Source organism: Mauremys mutica, chromosome 3, assembly GCF_020497125.1.
Source record: "Mauremys mutica isolate MM-2020 ecotype Southern chromosome 3, ASM2049712v1, whole genome shotgun sequence".
Lineage (NCBI taxonomy): Eukaryota > Metazoa > Chordata > Testudines > Geoemydidae > Mauremys > Mauremys mutica.
Genome location: NC_059074.1, coordinates 13,699,362 through 13,723,646, shown reverse-complemented (window position 1 = coordinate 13,723,646; position 24,285 = coordinate 13,699,362). Strand labels below are relative to the sequence as shown.

Here is a 24,285-nt window from a genome sequence, read left to right as displayed (position 1 = left end):
GGGTGTGTGACCCCCCCCCCCACGCCCAGCAGGTGGCAGGGGCCCTAGTGCACAGGCGGGGGGTCAGGGGGGCTGGCTAGGCCAGGGTATGTGTGACACCCCCCCCCCCCGGCCCTAGTGCACAGGTGGGGGGGCAGGGGGGCTGGCTAGGCCAGGGTGTGTGTGAGACCACCCCCCCCCCGCCCAGCAGGTGGAGGGGACCGGGTGCACAGGCGGGGGGGGGGGGGCAGGGGGGCTGGCTAGGCCAGGGTGTGTGAGACCCCCCCCCCCGCCCAGCAGGTGGCAGGGGCCCTAGTGCACAGGCGGGGGGTCAGGGGGGCTGGCTAGGCCAGGGTGTGTTTGAGACCCCCCCCCTCCCCCCCGCCCAGCAGGTGGAGGGGACCTGGTGCACAGGCGGGGGGCAGGGGTCTGGTGCAGCGAGTCCCAGCCCAGCCCCGCGCTGGCTGCGCTGCACCCTGGCACCGCGGGGGGGCGCTGCCAGGTGGGGCTTGGCAGCGCTCTCGGGGCAAAGCCCCGGGAAACACTCGCACTACCCGCGACTCCCGCGGCAGGAGCCGGCTGCACGCACCGCGCATGCCCAGAGGCGGCGCATCCCTCGCCGCCCGCGCGCCTAGCGAGCGCCGGAATGTTTACGGTTGCCAGGGTGACGGCGTTGCCTGGCGCCGGGGCAGGCTGGGGACCGGAGCCGCCGCGCCAGGCACCCGCTGGCCATGAGCGCCCATCCCGTCCAGGGGCTGCCCCTGCTGCCGGGCGGCGCCTTCAGCGACCCCACGGTGAGGCGAGCGCGGGCCCGCGCCCCCGGCAGTGTCCCCCGGGACCCGAGCTCACCCCCCCCCGGGACCCGAGCTCACCCCCCCCCACCGGACCGACCCCCCCCCCGGGACCCGAGCTCACCCCCCCCGGGACCCGAGCTCACCCCCCCCCACCGGACCGACCCCCCGGGGACCCGAGCTCCCTCCCCCCCCCCCCCGGACCGACCCCCCCGGGACCCGAGCGCCCGCCCCCCCCCCCGACCCGAGCTCCCCCCCCCCCCACCGGGACCCGAGCTCACCCCCCCCACCGGACCGACCCCCCCCCCGGGACCCGAGCTCCCTCCCCCCCCCCCCCGGACCGACCCCCCCGGGACCCGAGCTCAGCCCCCCCCCCACCGGACGGACCCTCCCCCCCCCGACCGAGCCCCTCCCGGGACCCGGTTTCCCCCTCCCCAGGACCCGGTCTCCCTCCCCCCCATCGGACCGAACCCCCCCCCAGGACCCGGTTTCTCTCCCCCCCCATCGGACGGACCCCCCCCATCTGGGACCCGATCTCCCTCTCCCCCCCGACCGAGCCCCTCCCGGGACCCGGTCTCGCCCTCTCCCCCCCCCCGGACTGAGCCTCATAAGAACATAAGAACGGCCGTACCGGGTCAGACCAAAAGTCCATCTAGCCCAGTATCTGTCTAACGACAGTGGCCAATGCCAGGTGCCCCTGAGGGAGTGAACCTAACAGGGAATGATGAAGTGATCCCTCTCCTGCCATCCATCCCCACCCTCTGACGAACAGAGGCTAGGGACACCATTCTTACCCATCCTGGCTAATAGCCATTTATGGACTTAGCCACCATGAATTTATCCAGTCCCCTTTTAAACATTGTTATAGTCCTAGCCTTCACAACCTCCTCAGGTAAGGAGTTCCACAAGTTGACTGTGTGCTGCGTGAAGAAGAACTTCCTTTTATTCGTTTTAAACCTGCTGCCTATTAATTTCATTTGGTGACCCCTAGTTCTTGTATTATGGGAATAAGTAAATAACTTTTCCTTATCCACTTTCTCAACATCACTCATGATTTTATATACCTCTATCATATCCCCCCTTAGTCTTCTCTTTTCCAAGCTGAAGAGTCCTAGCCTCTTTAATCTTTCCTCGTATGGTACCCTCTCTAAGCCCCTAATCATGTTAGTTGCCCTTTTCTGAACCTTTTCTAGTGCTAGAATATCTTTTTTGAGGTGAGGAGACCACATCTGTACACAGTATTCGAGATGTGGGCGTACCATGGATTTATATAAGGGCAATAATATATTCTCAGTCTTATTCTCTCTCCCCTTTTTAATGATTCCTAACATCCTGTTTGCTTTTTTGACCGCCTCTGCACACTGCGTGGACATCTTTAGAGAACTATCCACGATGATGCCGAGATCTTTTTCCTGACTCATTGTAGCTAAATTAGCCCCCATCATGTTGTATGTATAGTTGGGGTATTTTTTCCAATGTGTATTACTTTACATTTATCCACATTAAATTTCATTTGCCATTTTGTTGCCCAATCACTTAGTTTTGTGAGATCTTTTTGAAGTTCTTCACAATCTGCTTTGGTCTTAACTATCTTGAGTAGTTTAGTATCATCTGCAAACTTTGCCACCTCACTGTTTACCCCTTTCTCCAGATCATTTATGAATAAATTGAATAGGATTGGTCCGAGGACTGACCCTTGGGGAACACCACTAGTTACCCCTCTCCATTCTGAGAATTTACCATTAATTCCTACCCTTTGTTCCCTGTCCTTCAACCAGTTCTCAGTCCATGAAAGGACCTTCCCTTTTATCCCATGACAGCTTAGTTTACGTAAGAGCCTTTGGTGAGGGACCTTGTCAAAGGCTTTCTGGAAATCTAAGTACACTATGTCCACTGGATCCCCCTTGTCCACATGTTTGTTGACCCCTTCAAAGAACTCTTAATAGCTTAGTAAGACACGATTTCCCTTTACAGAAACCATGTTGACTATTGCTCAAGAGTTTATGTTTTTCTATGTGTCTGACAATTTTATTCTTTACTATTGTTTCAACTAATTTGCCCGGTACCGACGTTAGACTTACTGGTCTGTAATTGCCGGGATCACCCCTAGAGCCCTTTTTAAATATTGGCGTTACATTAGCTAACTTCCAGTCATTGGGTACCGAAGCCAATTTAAAGGACAGGTTACAAACCTTAGTTAATAGTTCCGCAACTTCACATTTGAGTTCTTTCAGAACTCTTGGGTGAATGCCATCTGGTCCGGGTGACTTGTTAATGTTGAGTTTATCAATTAATTCCAAAACCTCCTCTAGTGACACTTCAATCTGTGACAGTTCCTCAGATTTGTCACCTACAAAAGCCAGCTCAGGTTTGGGAATCTCCCTAACATCCTCAGCCGTGAAGACTGAAGCAAAGAATCCATTTAGTTTCTCCGCAATGACTTTATCGTCTTTAAGCGCTCCTTTTGTATTTTGATCATCAAGGGGCCCCACTGGTTGTTTAGCAGGCTTCCTGCTTCTGATGTACTTAAAAAACATTTTGTTATTACCTTTAGAGTTTTTGGCTAGCTGTTCTTCAAACTCCTCTTTGGCTTTTCTTATTACACTCTTGCACTTAAGTTGGCAGTGTTTGTGCTCCTTTCTATTTGCCTCACTAGGATTTGACTTCCACTTTTTAAAGGAAGTCTTTTTATCTCTCACTGCTTCTTTTACATGGTTGTTAAGCCACGGTGGCTCTTTTTTAGTTCTTTTACTGTTTTTCTTAATTTGGAGTATACATTGAAGTTGGGCCTCTATTATGGTGTCTTTAAAAAGGGCCCATGCAACTTGCAGGGATTTCACTTTAGTCACTGTACCTTTTAACTTTTGTCTAACTAACCCCCTCATTTTTGTATAGTTCCCCCTTTTGAAATTAAATGCCACAGTGTTGGGCAGTTGAGGTGTTCTTCCCACCACAGGGATGTTGAATGCTATTGTAGTATGGTCACTATTTCCAAGCGGTCCTGCTATAGTTACCTCTTGGACCAGCTCCTGCGCTCCACTCAGGATTAAATCTAGAGTTGCCTCTCCCCTTGTGGGTTCCCGTACCAGCTGCTCCATGAAGCAGTCATTTAAAGTATCGAGAAATTTTATCTCTGCATTTCGTCCTGAAGTGAAATGTTCCCAGTCAATATGGGGATAATTGAAATCCCCCACTATTATTGTGTTCTTAATTTTGATAGCCTCTCTAATTTCCCTTAGCATTTCATCATCACTATTACTGTCCTGGTCAGGTGGTCGATAATAGATCCCTAATGTTATATTTTTACTAGAGCATGAAATTTCTATCCATAGAGACTCTATGGAACATGTGGATTCGCTTAAGATTTTTACTTCATTTGAATCTACACTTTCTTTCACATATAGTGCCACCCCTCCCCCTGCACGACCTGTTCTGTCCTTCCGATATATTTTGTACCCCGGAATGATTGTGTCCCATTGATTGGTCTCAGTGCACCAGGTTTCTGTGATGCCTCCCCCCGGGACCTGGTCTCCCTCCCCCACATTGGACGGACCCCCCCCGGGACCCGATCTCCCTCCCCGCCATTGGACGGACAACCCCCCCCCCGGGACCCGATTCCTCCCCTCCCGGACCGAGGCCCCTGGCACCCGGTCCCCCCACAGACCATTCCCCTGGTACCCGATACTCTCCCCCCTGGCCGATTCCCTGGAACCCCCCCCCCATCCCACCAGGATCCAATCCCTCCCTGCAACCGGATACCCCTTGGGACCCAATCCTTCTGCCAATTCCCTCCCCGTCCTGAGCCTGGGACTGGATCCTTTCCCAAACCAATACCCCTGGGACCCGATACCTCCAACTCAAGACCTGGTACCCCTGGCTGATACCCCCAATCCCAGGACCCAATTCCACCCCCAGCCCCCTGGGACAGAAACTCTCCCAGAACCGGATACCTCCCCTCAGCCCCCGGCCCTTGTACCCAGTCCCCCCTGAGACCTGATACCAGTGGACTGAGACCCCTGAGACCCAGTCGCCTCCCCCAGCTCTGATACCCATGGACCGACATGCATGACCCTGGAACTCAATCCTCCCCTCCCCCCGCACCCCATGCCCCTCATCTCAAGTAGGGGGACCAGATGTCCCGATTTTATAAGGACAGTCCTGATTTTGGGGTCTTTTTCTTATATAGGCTCCTATTGCCCCCCCCCCCCCACCCAATTTTTCACATTCACTGTCTGGTCACCCTGATCTCAAGATACTGCCAGACGGCTATCCTCCGGACCTGATCCCCATGTCTTCCCACTATCACTATCCCCGGGACCCAATCCCCTTGATCCCAGGACCAGATCTACCCCCTTCCCCCCATGGGACCCAATATCCCCAGACTGATACCCCTGGAACGTCTAATGTTTCCTGGCGCCTGGAATCTCCACTCCTCCAAGATGACACACTCCCCTGTACAGGATCCCCTCTCCCCTGGACCCAGTCCCCAGGACCTGATTCCCCTGACTCCAGGAACCCGATACCCCCACAGCTGACCCAAGTTCCCCTGCAAACCACTCTCCCACTTCCTGGGACAGGATCCCTTCTGGGACCAAATAACCTGAGAACAGGGAACCTTGTGCCCTCCCATGGGAATCAGTACCCAATGACAACTGATACCCCATGACAGGGATCACTGTGCCTTCCCAATACTCTTGGAACCAATAGTCCCATGTGCTCCTCAGACCCCCATGGGTCCTCACACCCTCCTTGATAGGGATGGGACCCTCATGAGAATCTGATATCCCCAGGATAGGTACCTCTGTGCCCCATGGGGCCTGATAGCTCGGTACCCTCCTGGTATCCCCATGAGACCTGATACTCCATGATAGTGACCCTATGCATTCGGGTACCTCCATGGGAACCCAATGCCCCCCAATGGGCTGTAGTGTTCCCTAGATACCCTTCCAACTGCACTCTAACACACTGGTTGAATATCTGCCCCCCAGACCCCTGATAGAGCCTGCTATCCCTGAAGGGATCTGATTCTCCCCTGGGCAAAGACCCCATGCTCTCTTGATACCCCAGTGGTACCTATGATAATCCCATTACTGCTGATTCGATACCCTCATCTTCCTTTTGAAACTCAACGTCCTACACTGGGACCTAATTTCCCCAATTGTCCTTGATGGGATCCGAGGACCCATTAACCACTCCTTTGCTTTTTCACATTTGCATGGATTATGATTTTCACGGAGACATGGGGCTCAGCTCATCATGCAATTGTTGGCCAGTTGCATTCTGAAGCACACAATCAATCAGCCTGACAAGCCACTGAGAGGTCAGCTGTTCAGGGAAGAGCTGTCCCTCCTTGCCCCCACACCCATCAGACACAGTTAAAGGGCTTTGTCCCAGCTCTTCACCCTTTAAATATTTTTTTTCTCACCATTGTTTATAGCCCCTTGAAAGTTTGAACCTCAAATCTAGTTCCTTGTCCAAATGTTTCTTTCCTCTGGCCTGTAGAAATCCTGCTTGCCATACGCATGTGAGTAGTTTCATTGACATCAGCAGGACAACTGGTGTAATTCACAGTGACTTCTAGATTTGAAGGCCAGAAGGGCCCACTGTGGCCATCTAGCCTCCCCTCCTCTATAGGGCATGCCAGAGAACTTTGCAGAATTAATTTCTGTTTGAACTGGAGCGTATCTTCTAGCAAAAACATCCACCGCGAGCAGGAGTTGGCTAGTCGGGTTGTTATTAAAGGGTTGCTCAGAAGTGCTGAGCTGGTGGCAGCAATTTGCAATAGGACGACAAAAAATGGTTGAGGGGGAGAATGGGCTTCAAACCAGCAAACAGAGAAACTGCACTGAAGTCGATGGTGTTCCTTCAGATACGTGCTGGCATAGCTGAGACCAGAAGCAGAAGCTTACATTTAGGGCTGTCTCTTTACAGTCACATCAGTCATTTGCTAGGAGAGTCCTGATCTGGAAGCCAGACTCACTTGCTTGGTCCTGTTAACATCACTGGGAGTCCTTATGAGCCCGATCTGTAAAGGCAGTTAGGGGGCTAAAGACGCAGATAAGCACTTTTAAAAATTCCATTAGGTGCCTAGGTGACTGCCTAAGTGCCTTTAAGGGCTGCAGGATTGGGCTCAAATACACTGTTCCCCACTGGTTTTGTCTGAGCTGTCTTTCCCACAAACACCTCCACTTCGCCCTGGCATTTATTTACCACCAAGACATGGTTATTCTGCAGCAAGTATAATATTTATGCAACTTTCCATTAACTTCCCTTAAATAAACCCTCTTACTTCACTGCTGCTCTGTCCTGAGCAGCGCCGGCAGAGGCCACTGTATTTGGGTTTAAAACAAAATGGGCAAGTACTTGGAATGCCATTGATGCTTTGGGATTAGAAACAGGATTAGAGGCTTAACCATTGGGTGGTTTGTTCACATGCTCAAGGCTGAACTGATTTCAAATTTGGGGCTTGGAAGGAGTTTTCTTTCCACGTGTGCTGGTTCCCACCTCCTTCTATGGCATGGAATGAGAACGGCTCAACAGTGTGGCAGAGGTTCTATCCTGCTAAAAACAAATTGAGATTCTCTTTTAGATCGGCATGAGGTTTTAGAGCAGGAGGATCTATCGACACTGATCTCCTGATTTCCAAACCAGTGCCTGCTCCCCAAAACACCAGTCCTCTCTGCAACCTCCTTTGGCTGAGTGGGACCAGGAAAGGTTAAAGTAATAATTGTTGCAAGAGATTACAGTAAAATGTGCTGCTGTTTTTCAGGATATTTGACACCTTGAGCTGTTTTTTGGTGAAAGAATTTGCTTTGTGTATCAAGATCTAGCTGGTGCCAGAATGCATTTAATGGTTGAATTGCTTTCCTTAGAAATCGGCTTTCCATCGCTCCCAGACACTGGGCTATAGGAATGGCTTTGCCTATTCACGGTTACCAACGGTGGGGATAGGCAGGGAGCGACTCTATGTGAACCAGCTCTCCCAGGCTGAATTAGATGAACTGTCCAACAAGAGACCCACGCTGACCTACGGGCAAGCCAAGCAGGCCCCACCTTCCGACTTCATTCCAGCACACGTGGCTTTTGACAAAAAGGTACGAGAGCCTTAGTTCAGGAGCCTTGCTCGCCAAACCCAGGGCGGTGAGCCGTGAATGCCAAGGTCTGGGGAACAGACCGTATAGAATGTATTTTCTAGATACTGTAGGCCTTAGTCATAGACAACTGACATCTGGGTTGAAAGAGGCTTTCTTTGCTTGCGAAGAGGATTACAGTAAGTAAACATTATAAAGCTTTCCCCATGAGCTACGCAAGGACATTTCCAGTAATTTAAAGAGAACTCGGATGAACTCCGGACGCTACACTTTATACCATCTCCCTGTAAGTCCCACCCTCTCGTGTTCTCCTTGCAAAATTATGCTGGAGCTGCAACAGAGCCAGGCTCCTAAAGGGCCCATGCAAAGGGGGCATCTCCTGTTTGACGAGCTGTCATCTGGGAGTTTATACCATGCTCATCACCACAGCATCTGTGTGCCTGTACTGCCCCATATAGACTTCCTGCATTAGTCGTCATCAATGTATCTGCTTTGGGCCAGATTGTGTCCTTAAGGAACTTGCCGCACCACCCTTTGCAGAGGCTGGGAGGGATCATGCCCCAGCAAGTTGCAATCCCGCTCTGAGAGCACAAGGGGGAATGCGGAGGCTGTGCTTTTAGGATGGCACCATCTGCTCCCCACAGCATGCCTGGCCAGCTCTGTGGGCTGGTATGGAGAAGCAGGCAGGTCCATGGCCCTAGCTACTCCACACCCCTTGCAGCCTGGAGTCTTATGGAGGAAACATTCCTTGTGCTTCGCCCAAGCACAGGAACTGTGATTGTGGCTGTGCTTGAGTGACCAAGACAGGGCAGTCGCCTTATGCCCTGACCCTCCCTCGCCACCACCTCCCCATGCACAGTCTGGCTCTTGGCGTCAGCCTGCAGGGTAAATGCAACTGCAGGAGCGCGAGGCAGAGTCTCAAATCCAGTAGAGCACAGGAAACCTCGTCAGTAGTGGAGCCAGAGAACGTGAGAATGGCTTCCCCTGTTGGGAGCTTGGCAGCCAAATTGACTCTGAGAGGCTGAGCATATTGGAGAAGCTCATGGATATCAGTAAGCTCCACCAATGGGAACTGGAGAGCAACTTGCTAGACGGGGCCCCTGGCTGTAAAGGGTTTGGAGATCTTTCAGGGGGGCAGGTGCTATGTTTATTCAAGCCACTTACACTCGGTCCCTGGGTGCCTCGGACTAGGGAAAATTTACAAAATATTGGGCTCTAGGAACACCACCAGCAATGAAAGCTCTTGCAGTCAGTCTGTGGTCAGACTCTGGGGCCCTCGATGGCATGATAAGTACTAATCCCAGTGACCCATCTTGTCAAAGCAGAGGGCAAACGTTAACAAGATCTTTGATGAATGCTGTCACTCATGTCAGTTCCTTCGCTCCTTCTGGGGTCCTTCCCCACACTGCAGGTGTTGAAGTTTGATGCCTATTTCCAGGAAGATGTTCCTATATCCACAGAAGAGCATTTCCGGATCCGCCAAGTGGGTATTTATTACTACTTGGAGGACGACAGCATGTCTGTCATGGAGCCCATTGTGGAGAACTCGGGTATTCCTCAGGGCAAGCTCATCAAACGCCAGCGGATTCCCAAGAATGACCGCGGGGACCATTACCACTGGAAAGACCTGAATCGGGGCATGAACATCACCATCTATGGCAAGACTTTCCGCATCGTCGACTGTGACCCGTTCACACAGGTGCACCAGGGATGCAGGGAACTAGCCGAATAAGAGAATCCTAGGAGTTAGCGATGGGCAAAGCTCACTAGAATCCCTGCTCTGTTCCCAGCACACACACGAGTAAGATCAGGGATTCTCCGCCTTTTCCATACTGGGGCCCCACCCCACATAAGACCATGGGACAGGTCTAGTGGTCACTCATGACCCCCTGACACCCATTTCTGACACTCCCACCCTGCAGGGTTGTGACAACACCTTGAGAACCTCTGGTGTAGACTGATCTTTTTTATAGAGCTGATGCAAACTGGAACTGAATGACCATTGAAGTCAGTGGAGTTATGCCTGTTTACACCAGCTGTAGATCCAGTCCCTGATATTACTCTAGGGTCGTTTGGTGGCTTATGTGAAATGAGTTGATGATGCCGTCCAGTTCCCATTTCAAAGCATCTGCATCTCAAGCCTGCCACTACATTTAGCATAAATTGGCATCCTGAAGGCCAGAACTACTAAGTCATGCAGCCTGGTGGTGAGCTCTCCAACTCAGGGCTCAGTTCCCTGGTGGGGAAGTTTGTGCTGCTGCTTCCCAAGCTGCATGTGTTCTGGGCCAAATCTTGGTGAGGTGGGCAGGCCCACTGGCTTCAGTGGCTCTCGCGGGTGAGTGCTGTGAGTATAGACATAGGGCTCTGCTTTCCAGAGCTGGTGCCTTCCAAGACATCGCAAATTAAACCAAAAAAAGAGAGACTTGCCCTCTCAATTTGTAACCTGAGGTCCTTCTTCAGTCTTTACTCTGGCAAATCTCCCAGGAGTGAAGCCAATGGGAGGTTTGCCCGAGTCATACCTGAGGTGGGACTTCAAGATCTGGCTTGCGGTGAGGTCTGCAAGGTCCGTGGAAACAAAGAGGCAACTGATAGTTAAAAACCTTTATTAGTTATGAATGATGATATGATCACAATGATCCCTTCTGACCTTAAAGTCGAGGAGTCTATGATTATTGTACAGCACCTAGCATATTGGGATTGGGGCCTCTGGGTGCAACTGCAAACAGTGAGCTTACACGCTCCTGCTGATACCCTCCCAAACCCAGCCCAGAACTTTCCTTGCCTCCTGACCCTAAGAGCCCATTGCAGCATTAATGGCCCAGACATTTTCCCTAGGTATTTCTGGAGAGCCAAGGAATTGAACTGAACCCTCCTGAGAAAATGATTTTCGACCCATACACGGAGCTCCGAAAGATGCCCATGCGCATGTACGTCACACCGTCAAGCTTCGACCAGCTCAAACAGTTTCTGACCTTTGACAGGCAGGTGAGTGGGGTGCAGGTGCCTTTCCTTGGGGTGGATCATTCCCTGTGTATGTCTGTGATTCAGAGTGGTACTTATATGTGACTCTTGTGGGTGTCCGTGAGCAGGTGCCTCCCCCAGGCAGCTCTGCAAACGCAGTCCATACATTGTGCAGAGGCCAAACACATCCTACTTCTCTGGGGATCTGGCTTTGTCAATAAAGAAATCAATAAAAAGAGAATTCGAAGTTCAGCTCTTACCTTCTCCCCAGGCGTGGCTGCTTCTAGAGCTCCTCCTTCAGAACAGCTCAGGCCACACTGTAGATTCTCCTCTCTCTTTCTTGCTCCAGAAAGCCTTATGTCCAGGCAGGATAACCCGAGTGCATCAGGGCCAGTGATTGTTTGGCATCTAAAGACTCCTGATTTCACATCTGCCGTCATGAAAGGCACATTATAACCCAGCTCTGCAGCTAGCTGCTACTCCAGTGGGTAATGATGTTGCATTGCAAACATCCATTGCTGTGCGATTATTTTGACCTCTGGGGCAAAAAAACCACAGCCCCACCCAAGAGTAGCTATGGTGTTTAGGCAGCCTGATAGTTGAGAGCAAGATGCCTGCCACCCATTGGATCAGCTAGTGCATCTCGTGGGGCCAGTGCTAGGGCATTTTCCCCCCAATATTTCCTTTGATCACTTTCTTCCTCCTCCTGTCCCCTGAACTACCCTGAATAATTCCTGTCCCTCCGTGGTGTTTCAGATATTTGTAGATGGGTCTTCTCTCCCCTCAGCTGCTGCCTAGCCCAGCTAGGTTTGTTTGGTTCTCTTAGTCAAAACCCTCCTGCTGCTGAATCATTTCTGCTTCTTTTCTCTGAACCGCCTCCCTCAATGACTTGCTGGCCAGAGCCCAGAAACGAGTGCAGGATTTCAAGGCCAGTCTCACCAGTGGTTAACACAGCCAGACTGGTACCCCTGTGCTCGGGGCACGATCCTTCTGCATACACAGCCCCCAAATCGCACCAGCCTAATCCAGACAGGGCATGTTTTAGTTTCATGTTGGGTTCCTTGCTCTTGCTTGGCTCTCCAACACCTGCAGGTCCTTCGCTTCTATGCCATATGGGACGACACCGAGAACATGTTTGGCGAGAACCGGCCTTTCCTCATCCATTACTACCTGGCTGACGACACGGTGGAGGTTCGAGAACTCCACGAACGCAATGATGGCAGAGACCCTTTCCCGGTGCTGATCCGACGCCAGTGCTTGCCCAAAAGCTTTGTGGACAAGATGAGTAAGAGTCTGTGCTTTGGATTTTACCTGTTTTCTGTTAGCAGGAAGAGAGAGAGAGAGAGTGCGTTTACATGAGCATAGATGGGTGGACATGTGCAGGCCCTGCGTATCTCATATTATAAATATACTGTCTATGTAATTAATCCCAGGAACCTTTCTTGAGTTTACAATTTCTTTCCAACAGAAACAATCAGTTGGTTTTAAAACATTTAACCTTTTGCTGCTGATTTGCCAAAGCACGTGCGACATCTCCAGCATTCCACCACTGGCCCATTGAAGCTGTTCATACATGTCACATTCAGACAGGCTTTTCTCATCTCTTGCTTTGTATGCAGTAATAAAGACTATGTCTAGCTCACTGAGCTGCCTTTTCTAACCCTGATCTTCCCCAGAAACCTTCCCCCGCTGCGTGCTGGAGATCTCCAATCAGGAGGTGCTGGAGTGGTACACGGTCAAAGATTTTGCAGTTGGCAAGCCCATCACCCTCCTGGGGCGCAGCTTCTTCATCTATGATTGTGATGAGTTCACAAGACAGTTCTATCACGAGAAGTTTGGCATCACTGACTTCCAGCCGGTGGATGTAAAGAAGAAGGCACCAGAGGAAGTGCCACAGGTACTGGGAGAAAATTCACGGGGGGCGGGGAAGAAACCCATCAGCCCGTACAGGGCAAAGACCCTTAGGACTCCTAAGTGCCGTTATCATAAGCCTTTTAGAATTACTTGCTTCTAATGTTGTTGTGTTGCTCAAGAGGTCAGATTAAGGGGAAGCCAGAGGGAAAGACTAGTGTGTGTCAGCCAGGGCAGTAGGGCTGCGAGTCTTAACCTATATAGCAGTGAAGTACTGGATAGCTATCTTCTTCTAAGGTTAATTCCACTGCTGAATGACAGCGGCTGGAAGGCAAAACACATCCGCTAATGCTCTGGAACGCACCTTGTGCCTTTTCCACAGTGTTGAGTGGACTTGTGGAATTTGCTTTGAGTACTGAGATTTAAAAACCAATAAACCTCATTAGACGTTGATATGAATAAGTCGCCACAGGTCCTTACTCAGAGCCAAATTCTGCAGCCCTGACTCCCAGAGCAGCAATTATTCACGTGTGCCCATTGCTGGAGGTTGCTCAGAACAGGTTGGATAAATGCTTGTCAGGGATAGTCTAGGTTTCCTTGGTCCTGCCTCGGTGCTGGGGTTTGGACTCAAGGTCCCCCCCAGATCTACATTTCTGTGGGAGTGGAGTCCTGCTACCTTCTTGACTAAAGACTCTATGAAAACTGACCAAACAGCTCAGGCTTTTGGCCAAGGAGAATACATATGGTTAAAAAGTACAGGGGCTATCACCCCTCGTGCTTCAGGGGGTTGGGTGAGCAGCTGGGCTAAGGAGACATTTGCAGCTCCTGTACAGTGTAGACTTGCACACAAGTAGGCACATTATTGCAGAAGAGGCCCATGTCTTTCACTGGAATGTCCGGTACTGGCCCGTCGTGGGGAGAGGATACAGGAGTAGATGGACATTGATCTGTTCCATTATGGCAATTCCAGAGCGGCTAGTACTTTCATTGGGATGCCATTCCAGCAGCGGGGAAAGGCTTAACGTCACGGCTCATGTAGGAAACATCTGCGTAGCTTGGTTACCTCCAAATTGCAGGGTGATCAGGTTGAGTTGGTGAGTCAGTTAGTTTGGCCATGTTCTCCGCTCTCGGGGCGGCTGTCATATTACAAAGCCATTGTGCTCTGAAATGGGATTATAGGTAACATTTGCCAAGATGCCTAATGCCCAGATCCTCAAAGATAGTTAGTCTCCTAACTCCCATTAGGCCTAAGTGATTTAGGAGCTTAAGTCACAGGATCTGTATTGTCAACAGAATGGGTTAGTTGGCTTCAATCAGTTACAACTGTGCGACCCCCTTGAAGATTATAGGGTTGCTTGGAAAGGAAAGAACACAGCTTGAGCCTCGAGCTTCAGGCTGAATTTGCAGGGTTTGGAACTAGGAAAACAAACATCTTTTGGCTGGAGCACATTTGATCCGGAGTCAGAGACAATAAACCCGAAACCGTGCAATGCCCTCACCTCCCTGCCATTGCAGGGGCTTCTGGGGATTGGTGCACCTCTCTTGCAGGCCGGTATACTTTGATCTAATGCTGGTTGTTGGCTTGGGGAGGGTGGTGATAGGAGGTCAGAGTGGATGACCTGCTGGTCCCTCTGGCCTTAAACTCGGACTTGTTCTTCCAGAGCCTCTTTTCAGAGTTTGTAAAACATAGGGCCAGCTGCTGTAACTGAAGTCGTGGAAGGCCGGCTGATTTACAGCAGATGAGGCCCTGGCCCGTGCTGCCTGGTTGTACAGTCCAGGGTATCGTGGCACAGCTTTGGGGAAAACAGCACTGCCCGTGGGGAAGGTATTCAGTGCTGGCACAATTCTCGCTGCAGAGAACGGCTGCCCGGAGCCGCTTCCTGACCAGTGTCTTTTTGTTAGTTGAAATCACATGTGTCTCCCGTCTCTTTTGTGTGCAGATCATTCCTCCCTACAACGGTTACGGCTTCCTGGAAGACTCCCTGCAGAACTGCTTCTCCCTACTGCCGCAGCCCCCCAGGAAAAACTTTATTAAGATGCTAGAGAATGACCACAAGGTGCTGCGCTATGAAGTTGCACTGGTGAGAGCTTGGTCCATGAGTAAGCGCTACCTGGTTACACTCTCCAAATCAGAAGGGTTGGGGGAAGTGGGGTGTTCTTGGTTAGCTGCCTCCAAGTGCTAATCCTATGTTAACGCTACAAGAAAGAGCTCCAGCAGCCACCAGAGAACAGCCCTCTGCTTGAGGATGGGCACCTGTTCCAGTATGGCCTTTAGGACAAGCGGTAATACAGTAAGGCAGAATAAAAGCAGGGCCAGACAATACTACATGGGCCTCCACCACTCCCTCATTGAAGTCAATGGAAAGACTCCCCTTGACTTCAGTAGGTGTTGGATCAATGCTCAGATGAGCAGTATTGCCGCTTGAACCTGACTTTCATGCATCCTCGCCCCCTACCTTCATGCCACGTTACATCATCTTTCAGTAACACCTGCCAGCACCTGTACACACTGCCCCCTCCTCCCCAGGGCTAATCCCAGCTTCAGAAGCCAGCTGTGGTTCATTACATCAGGACTGTCCAGCGGTTTGCAGGCTTGGAAACTGGCGAGGGAGCCCAGCTGAGAGCTGTGCTCTTCACACAGAAGCAGCTTTTGGGTCGCCATGTGCATGGCCTCTGCGCTGTAGCAGTAGTTCCTATACTACCCGTGGATCAGCTGATGTCTGCCCCTCCCAGAGTCTAAGGGGGATGCCATGGGTGTTCTCTCTCGTTGGTTGTATTTGTTCCTGAAGGCCATAGTTTAGTGCTCAGATCAAAGCTAATTTTAATCTAAGCACATAAATCCAGTGGCGTGCTCAGAGGGTTTCGTCTTGTGGTTAGGAGCTGGGATCTGTCCAGACCTCACGGAGGTACAGACTTTAATTCTACAGCTAATCCTTCTTTGTGTGATGAATCACTTCATACAGGATACGCCTTGCTCCTGGAGTGCTGAGCATGTGGACGTAACGAGTGGACCAGATTCTGCCACAGTTAGGCATGCGGAGCAGTACCTTGAGCTGGGAGTAGTCCAACGAGCCTCTGATATCCCAGTGTTGAACGTAGTCTGTGGTTTTATTACAGTGCAGCAGGCTGGTTACTCCTCTTGCCTTCTTTAGGCACAGGATCGAACCAAGTGCTGTAGGTGTTTAGACAGGTGTAAAAATGAAAGCTCCAGGTTCGGTCCTTGGCTGCTTGGGGGTGCATAGGAGTAATCTGTGAGTATGCAGCTAGCCTTGAATGTCCAAATACGTGTTTCCTGACCACACAACCCACTCTGGTCCTTCCCTTCTCTAGGTATCGCCAAACCCCGAGGAGAGAAAGCGCCGGTTCATCCTCTCCTATTTTCTCTCCACTGACATGATCAGCATCTATGAGCCACCTGTCCGCAATTCAGGCATCATTGGAGGCAAATACTTAGGAAAGACCAAAGTCCCCAAGCCAGGCTCCACTACAGATAACCCCGTTTACTATGAGCCAGCGGACCTCACCATCGGTGCCACGGTTGAAGGTAGATCTTGAACTGGCTTGATGGAGCCATTAGAGCCTCTATTCTTTAGAGCAGGCTCATTGTTTTAAATGAGTTTTCTGATGCACTACAGGGGGAGATCAATCTAAGTTATACGACTTCAGCTATGTGAATAACGTAGCTGATGTCGACATACTTAGACCGACTTACCGCGGGGTTCACACTACGCGATGTTGACGGGAGACGCTCTCCCGTCGACTCCCCTTGCGCTTCTCATTCAGGTGGAGTAAAGGAGTCGATGGGAGAGTGATCGGAGTCGATTTAGCGCAGGAGTAGGCAACCTATGGCACGTGTGCCAAAGGCAGCACGCAAGCTGATTTTCAGTGGCACTCACTCTGCCCGGGTCCTGGCCACTGGTCTGGGGGGCTCTGCATTTTAATTTAATTTTAAATTAAGCTTCATAAACATTTTAAAAACCTGGTTTACTTTACATACAACAATAGTTTAATTATATATTATAGACTTAAAGAAAGCAGGGCCGGTTCCAGGCACCAGGCCAGCAAGCAGCTGCTTGGGGCAGCCAATGGTGAGGGGCAGCATGTCCGGGTCTTCGGTGGCAGGTCCCTCAATCCCTCTCGGAGCAAAGGACCCGCCGCCAAAGGCTCTAGTGGCGGTGGTAGAGCTGCAGATCGCGATCGCGGTTTTTTGGGGTTTTTTTTTGCTGCTTGGGGCGGCAAAAACCCTGGAGCCGGCCCTGATAGAAAGAGTCCTTCTAAAAATGTTAAAATGTATCCCTGGCACGCGAAACCTTAAATCAGAGTGAATAAATGAAGACTCGGCACACCACCTCTGAAAGGTTGCCGACCCCTGATTTAGCGGGTCTTCACTAGACCCGCTAAATCAACTGCTGATGCATTGATCGCCACGTGTCGATCCCCCGGTAAGTGCAGACAAGCCCTTCCTTTTTGCACAGATATTGCACACAGCATCCTCTGCCTACAAACTGTTAGTTCTGGATCAAGTGTCAAATGCAGCAGCTTGTGGGAAAATGGTGTAATTCCGTTCATTTAGCTGGTTCTCTCATATATAGAGAGAGAGCACTATATTTTCCTTAGCACGTGTGTAGCTGGTGTTCTGGCGGTATGCCAGCATTCTAAGTGTTAACGCTGGAGCACTGGGCTAGATGAAATCCAGTAGCCTGGGTCATCAGTTCATCCATGGAGGAAAATAACCCTGATCCTGAAGCACGTTAGAAAATAGTGTTAAATGTATAATTCCTCTGGGCCCAATCCTGAGGCTTTTACTCAGTGGCTCCTGCCATAGGCCATGGAATTCATGGAGATCTTTTCCTACACCAAGACAATAAAAAACTGCGTGAACTGCTCTGATTTGGCTCTGACATTGCACGTTCCTCAGGGCAGGGACCTTGGCTTCTCCTGTGTCAGTAACGTGACTCGCCCACACATGGGAGTAACACTTGGTTTGCTGTTGCCTGCCCAGTGTTTGGCCACAGGTTTATCATCAGCGATGCTGACGAGTACGTCTTGAATTACATGGAAAGCAACGCCGAGAGTTTCCCTGCAACAACGCTGCAGTCTCTGCGGGATCACTTTGCCCCTCGCCGAACGGCAGTGCATGCAGCTGAGAGGTAGGTTTCAATGGCGAGCACCCGAGAGGCAGTGAGAGCTGGGGTTAAAAAGTCATTCAGCTTTTAGCTGGTCAAATGGTTATTATTTATTTGCAGTAGCTCCCCCAGTGCTGTGCGTTCTAGTGCAACGTTGCGTAGAGCGTCATTAACCAATGGCACCACGCTCTAGCCTGTTACCCTGGGCACTGCTGGCTAATGACTGATCAGCTGATTGTTCCACTCTGGGAACCCCTCCTTGGACACAGAGAGAAGGAATTCAGAGTATGCAAGGTACCACTAAGGCTGCTTATATAAGAACTGCTGAGCTGGGGCTGCCACAGCCCAGGAGCCTGAAATCTCCCTTAGAGAGCATTGGCTCCGACCTGAGGCCTGTAGCAAAGATTTCTCTTCAGCACTGTGTAGGAGCAGTTAAGTAGTCCTCCTTCTGTGGAGGATGGCAGCGCTCGGTAATGGTGGCTGCTCACAGTACCAGCCTCTTGTTGCACTCTGGCTAAGAGAAGCCTAACAGAGTTCTCTTACCATTGCTATTAGGTCATTTGGGCCACTCCTTGGCCTGTGAAGGATGAGACCCTACTCTATTGTCTAGGGTCCAGCCTTATTTTATATGACCTCCCTTCTCCTCTCCCTGGGGCTAGGGCTTCCATCCCATCTCTTGGGAGACCACGCCACAACACCAAGCTGTTGTGGGCTCCAGCCACTGATTTTTATGGCAGTGCATAGAGGCTCCAGCTGAGAATGGGGCCACTTGGCACTGTATGAACACACAAAAGGAGACAGTCCCTGCTCCAAGGAGCTTACGCTCTAACTAGACAAGAGAGACAAAAGGAGAGAAGAGAAACAGAGGCACAGGGGGAAGGGGCAGAGCTGGGCAGAGGCCTCTTGGCCCCTGCCTTCCAGCCCAATGTCCTGTGCACCAAGCAGGTGACCTTGTTATTCAAAGGAGCGTGTCTTTGGAAGCCTACTACAGGCAGTCCTCAACTTTATGACATCGGAGTTGCAACGAATGGCACTTACGTTTATAAATTGTCATTGTGTTTTGACTTTATGACGCCTTCTTTTGACTTTACAATGCTCGATCCAACATTGTTCCTATGGGAAATTAGAGTTACGATGTTTTTGACTTAAGACGAGATGTTCAGGAACCAATTGGGTCATAAGTCTGAGGACTGCTTGTATATATTCAGGAAGAACAGCTGGCCACCCCAGGAACACAACTGGGCACCAGAGATTTTAGTTGGTGGAACACATGAGAGAAGGACTTAGCTGTGTCAAGCGTGACTTCTGCATGCAGGCATTTCCTTCCTTCCTTCTTTCCTCCACAGCCAGTCAGCAGTGGGGACGGGCAGGCAGGAACTGGAGGAGCTAGTGAAGCAGGTTCAGGAGCAGCTGAAGCACCATAACTACTTGAGTAACAGCAGCATGCGGGAGGCGTTCCTTCACCATGACAAGGATGGCTCCGGATTCCTCGACAAAGCCGAGTTCTTTGCCCTCTGCAACCGCTTCAACCTGCCGGTCAGCGACGCCCTGGTTAACAAGGTCAGGAGGCAGCGTGGTCAGCTTGTGTGGGGTTTGGCTTTTAGCCGAAACGTTGACCAGGGAGCCACGTAATATTACACACAGCACTGTCCTCTCTCACTTGCCTCGGCTCTTCCAAAAGAGCTTCCCTCTCCATTTACAGAAGGTAGCCAAGCCCTATTGCTGGCAGCGCCCCATCCCCGGGCAATGCCATGAACTAGACTGCGTGCTATCCCCTGGGCCTCTCTGCTCAGGGCCCCAGAGGCAGAGGAGACCCACACATACAGTCTGGCAGTGGGACTAGCAAGAGGTGGGAGAAATTCCTTCAAACCCTGAGGTGAAAACCACTTCACCCCAGTGTGTTAAACAGAAGCGGGGGGCAGGGGGGAAGAGGGGAGGAATCCAATCCTATATAGGCCCCAAGATAGCACTGGAAGCCAAGTATTTAGCCTTCCTCTATGGGTATGTTGTCATGGGCACTACGGTCATTCTGCCTGCAGGGCAGCTTCTGATCACCAATTCCATTTTCATACCGCATCCCAGCTGAATTGCCAAGAAGGTACAGTAAGCCCAGGCCTGCGTGGCATCTCCACCATCTCCACCTCAGGCCTCAGCTAAGGCTGGATAACCTTATGGGCTTAGCTAATATGGGTCAATGGCAATACAGCTACGGGGCCACGAGCAGAAGCCAGCAGAGATCACAGGCTGCCTTACATAACATAAGAACATAAGAAAGGCCGTACCGGGTCAGACCAAAAGTCCATCTAGCCCAGTATCTGTCTACCGACAGTGGCCAATGCCAGGTGCCCCTGAGGGAGTGAACCTAACTGGCAATGATCAAGTGATCTCTCTCCTGCCATCCATCTCCATCCTCTGATGAACAGAGGCTAGGGACACCATTCTTACCCATCCTGGCTAATAGCCATTTATGGACTTAGCCACCATGAATTTATCCAGTCCCCTTTTAAACATTGTTATAGTCCTAGCCTTCACAACCTCCTCAGGTAAGGAGTTCCACAAGTTGACTGTGCGCTGCGTGAAGAAGAACTTCCTTTTATTTGTTTTAAACCTGCTGCCTATTAATTTCATTTGGTGACCCCTAGTTCTTGTATTATGGGAATAAGTAAATAACTTTTCCTTATCCACTTTCTCAACATCACTCATGATTTTATATACCTCTATCATGTCCCCCCTTAGTCTTCTCTTTTCCAAACTGAAGAGTCCTAGCCTCTTTAATCTTTCCTCATATGGGACCCTCTCTAAACCCCTAATCATTTTAGTTGCTCTTTTCTGAACCTTTTCTAGTGCTAGAATATCTTTTTTGAGGTGAGGAGACCACATCTGTACACAGTATTCGAGATGTGGGCGTACCATGGATTTATATAAGGGCAATAATATATCCTCAGTCTTATTCTCTATCCCCTTTTTAATGATTCCTAACATCCTGTTTGCTTTTTTGACCGCCTCTGCACACTGCATGGACATCTTCAGAGAACTATCCACGATAACTCCAAGATCTTTTTCCTGACTCGTTGTAGCTAAATTAGCCCCCATCATGTTGTATGTATAGTTGGGGTTATTTTTTCCAATGTGCATTACTTTACATTTATCCACATTAAATTTCATTTGCCATTTTGTTGCCCAATCACTTAGTTTTGTGAGATCTTTTTGAAGTTCTTCACAATCTGCTTTGGTCTTAACTATCTTGAGAAGTTTAGTATCATCTGCAAACTTGGCCACCTCACTGTTTACCCCTTTCTCCAGATCATTTATGAATAAATTGAATAGGATTGGTCCGAGGACTGACCCTTGGGGAACACCACTAGTTACACCTCTCCATTCTGAGAATTTACCATTAATTCCTACCCTTTGTTCCCTGTCCTTTAACCAGTTCTCAATCCATGAAAGGACCTTTCCTTTTATCCCATGACAGCTTAATTTACGTAAGAGCCTTTGGTGAGGGACCTTGTCAAAGGCTTTCTGGAAATCGAAGTACACTATGTCCACCGGATCCCCCTTGTCCACATGTTTGTTGACCCTTCAAAGAACTCTAATAGATTAGTAAGACACGATTTCCCTTTACAGAAACCATGTTGACTATTGCTCAAGAGTTTATGTTTTTCTATGTGTCTGACAATTTTGTTCTTTACTATTGTTTCAACTAATTTGCCCGGTACCGACGTTAGACTTACCGGTCTGTAATTGCCAGGATCACCCCTAGAGCCCTTTTTAAATATTGGTGTTACATTAGCTAACTTCCAGTCATTGGGTACCGAAGCCGATTTAAAGGACAGGTTACAAACCTTAGTTAATAGTTCCGCAACTTCACATTTGAGTTCTTTCAGAACTCTTGGGTGAATGCCATCTGGTCCCTTGCAGGAAACAGGACCGAGAACCATGTGTGTGAGGGAAGAAACCAAACATAGTTGAACACAAATGTTAACTTGGGTTTCCTCAGCATAAACTGCTGCGTCTGTTAGAGATACAAGTGCAGAAAACTTCTCCAGCTGAAGAAATGTATAAAACCTGGGGACTGTGGCCCCTGTTTTCTTAATAAAATTAGCAAAAATTAGATTGGATGGTAGCCAAGGGATCAAACAGATTTAAAACAATGCATTCAAGCAAGACTTGTTTCTTTGGTATTTTAGTAAAGGCAACAAGGTCATTTCATCACCAGGGCCCTGCTGTGCTTGATTCTGCGGGAGATTCTTCCCACTATACCCGAAATAATGGGAGAAGGAGGGACTGTTATCCCCATTCTAACACATAGGGGAACTGAGATTCAGAGCAGATTAAATAACATATCCCAGGTCACCCTGGCCAAGGCCAGGAATTGAACCCAGCTTTGAGTCCCAAGCCAGGGCCTAGAGCCCGTGTCTAGATACCAGAGCTGCAGGCACCAAGCAGCAGCTAACACTTACCTCCAAACCAGAAATAATTAACCATGTACGTATCCATCACACAAGTGACCGTGCGAACAAGGTGACAGAGGGTGAGTAAATCTTTCAAAGGAGTTATGATGATCCCATGGTGTTAAAGAGGAGACACTAGCTACCCCATTAAAAACCCACCCCCTAAAAGCCTCCAGGGATGGTAATGCAGCCAGTGCCAGTTCATATATGCTGTTCCCTCCGCTGCCTTTAGGCAGGGGCTGGGAGCTGCTGCCACAGGGAAATGGTTCCTTAGGAGCTGTGTCAGTGGAACCTTCTGTGTCTGGACAGTAGTGGGTCCCTCTCCGTTCCTGGGGATCCCCCGAGGTCTGTAGGTGAAGGGCGGGGAACATTTGGCTTCTTCGTGTTAGAATGAGGAGAAAGCTGGGTTGAAACTTCATGGGGCAGGTTACTCCTAAGCGAATGGGGCTATTTATTATAAGGGAAAGTTTTCCTCTCCTGTAGGTGGGTTACTCCCTACAGGGAAGAATGGGGCCCTTTGCCCTGGCCCCCAGAACTGCTCACTGGAGTTATCGTTTAGGGAACTGTGATTGTACTTCTCCCCTCTCCTCACGCTGCTGTTTCTTTTCCAGCTAATCAACCTGTGTTCGCATGGGGAGAACCAGATCAGTTACCATGACTTTATCAGAGCGTTCTCCTGCTGAGCTGCCCCCGGAAGGGGAGAGACAATCTAGCCAAGACTGTCCCAGCTGAAATGACACATATTCAAAGGTTGTACCTCTAGACTCCCCCCGTCGCTTCATTGAGTGCTGCTCGGCCCTTCGGCACCAGGTCACCTCATCTCTGCCCCACTTACCTTCCTGCCTCACTGAGCTCAATGTCCCAAATGCGGGGCCTGCAAGCAGAGCCTGTAGAAAAAGCTTCATTTGTATTAAAGAAATGACTCCACATCATTCCAGGTTGTCTCTTCCTGGGCTCTGAGGGGAGACAGGGTGGACTGGATGGATTGAGAGCTCCAGGCCTTTCATACAGACTGCCCGAGGAGGACTAACAATCTCGCAAGAAGCAAAAAGCAGCTGGGTACCATTTCAGTTTATAATGTTGCTACAGAAGGGGCCTAAAGGCCCCAGCCATGGAGCAGGACCCATTGTGCAAGATGCTATGGTATCTGGCCCCCGGCAGCCATGTCTGCTGCGAAATGGCAGCTTCGTGTGTCTGCTGTAAATCCGCCCACCAAGTAGCCTGAATAGCTGATTAAAGCAAAAGATCAAATAAATAGCATTCTGCTGACTTAAAACAGAACTCAATGCTGCACTCTTGTGCGGTTCATGACAGCAATTCCCGTAGAGGCAGGGCCCTGGCAACAGCCCTGCTGGGCTAGATTCTGCAGGAGACTCTTCCCACCATACCCGACGTAATGGGAGAAAGGAGGGATTTTAACACATGGGGGAACTGAGATTCAGAGCAGATTAAATAACATGCCCCAGGTTATATAGAATGGATTTAGATACATATTTCCCCCCCCCCCCAGGATGTTCTCTCACTTTATTTGCCCTACTAGAAATGCTGGTTCCATGCGGAAGTGATGCTGTTTCCCTACAGTGAAGAGAGAGACATGGTCAAGGTGAGGTTATAGCATTCTCACCCTGTTTAAAAAGTCTGGTCGCTACCTCTTACATGAAGAAACGTGCCACAGACCCACCCACCCCCATTGTGCCCTAGGTCAGCCAGCCAACTGCACCAATGAGGAACAACTAGGACAGAGACGGTGCAGGTCTCCACCATTAGGCACCCTTTCTGAGCAAAATGCTTATTTTATCCATCCCTTTTCGGTGTGGGGGGAGTGGGGGGTTCCCATTTCCTCTCAGATACTTGAGATTTCCAACACACAACCACACACGGGACTCAGCCGCACACCAGCTCCCACCCTCTAGGTTAGGCTCTCGCCTTCTGGGGCTATCCGTGTCGTTCTTTATTCCGAGCATCGATAAGGCCACCACTGGGCCATCTCCGCTCTGCCTCAGCTTCTAGAACCTGCTTCCAGCCCTCACCAGTA

General features: G+C 50.3%; 1 protein-coding gene across 2 annotated transcripts; it reads left to right on the top strand.

Moving 5' to 3' along the window:
• Positions 1 to 633: 633 nt before the first annotated feature.
• EFHC1 (EF-hand domain containing 1) lies at positions 634 to 23,471 on the top strand. Of its 2 annotated transcripts, none has more exons than XM_045011836.1 (11): positions 634 to 773; positions 7,643 to 7,864; positions 9,273 to 9,560; positions 10,697 to 10,846; positions 11,915 to 12,107; positions 12,499 to 12,719; positions 14,614 to 14,754; positions 16,004 to 16,217; positions 17,676 to 17,823; positions 19,146 to 19,359; positions 22,862 to 23,471. In XM_045011836.1, the coding sequence occupies exons 1-11, from the start codon at positions 711 to 713 to the stop codon at positions 22,931 to 22,933; spliced, it is 1,926 nt and encodes a 641-aa protein (XP_044867771.1). In that variant the 5' UTR covers positions 634 to 710; the 3' UTR covers positions 22,934 to 23,471. The 2 variants fall into 2 exon arrangements, 1 of the variants encoding a protein (XP_044867771.1); XR_006578512.1 differs by lacking the exon at positions 22,862 to 23,471 and adding an exon at positions 17,920 to 18,093 and having other exon boundaries at positions 19,146 to 19,279.
• Positions 23,472 to 24,285: the final 814 nt, after the last annotated feature.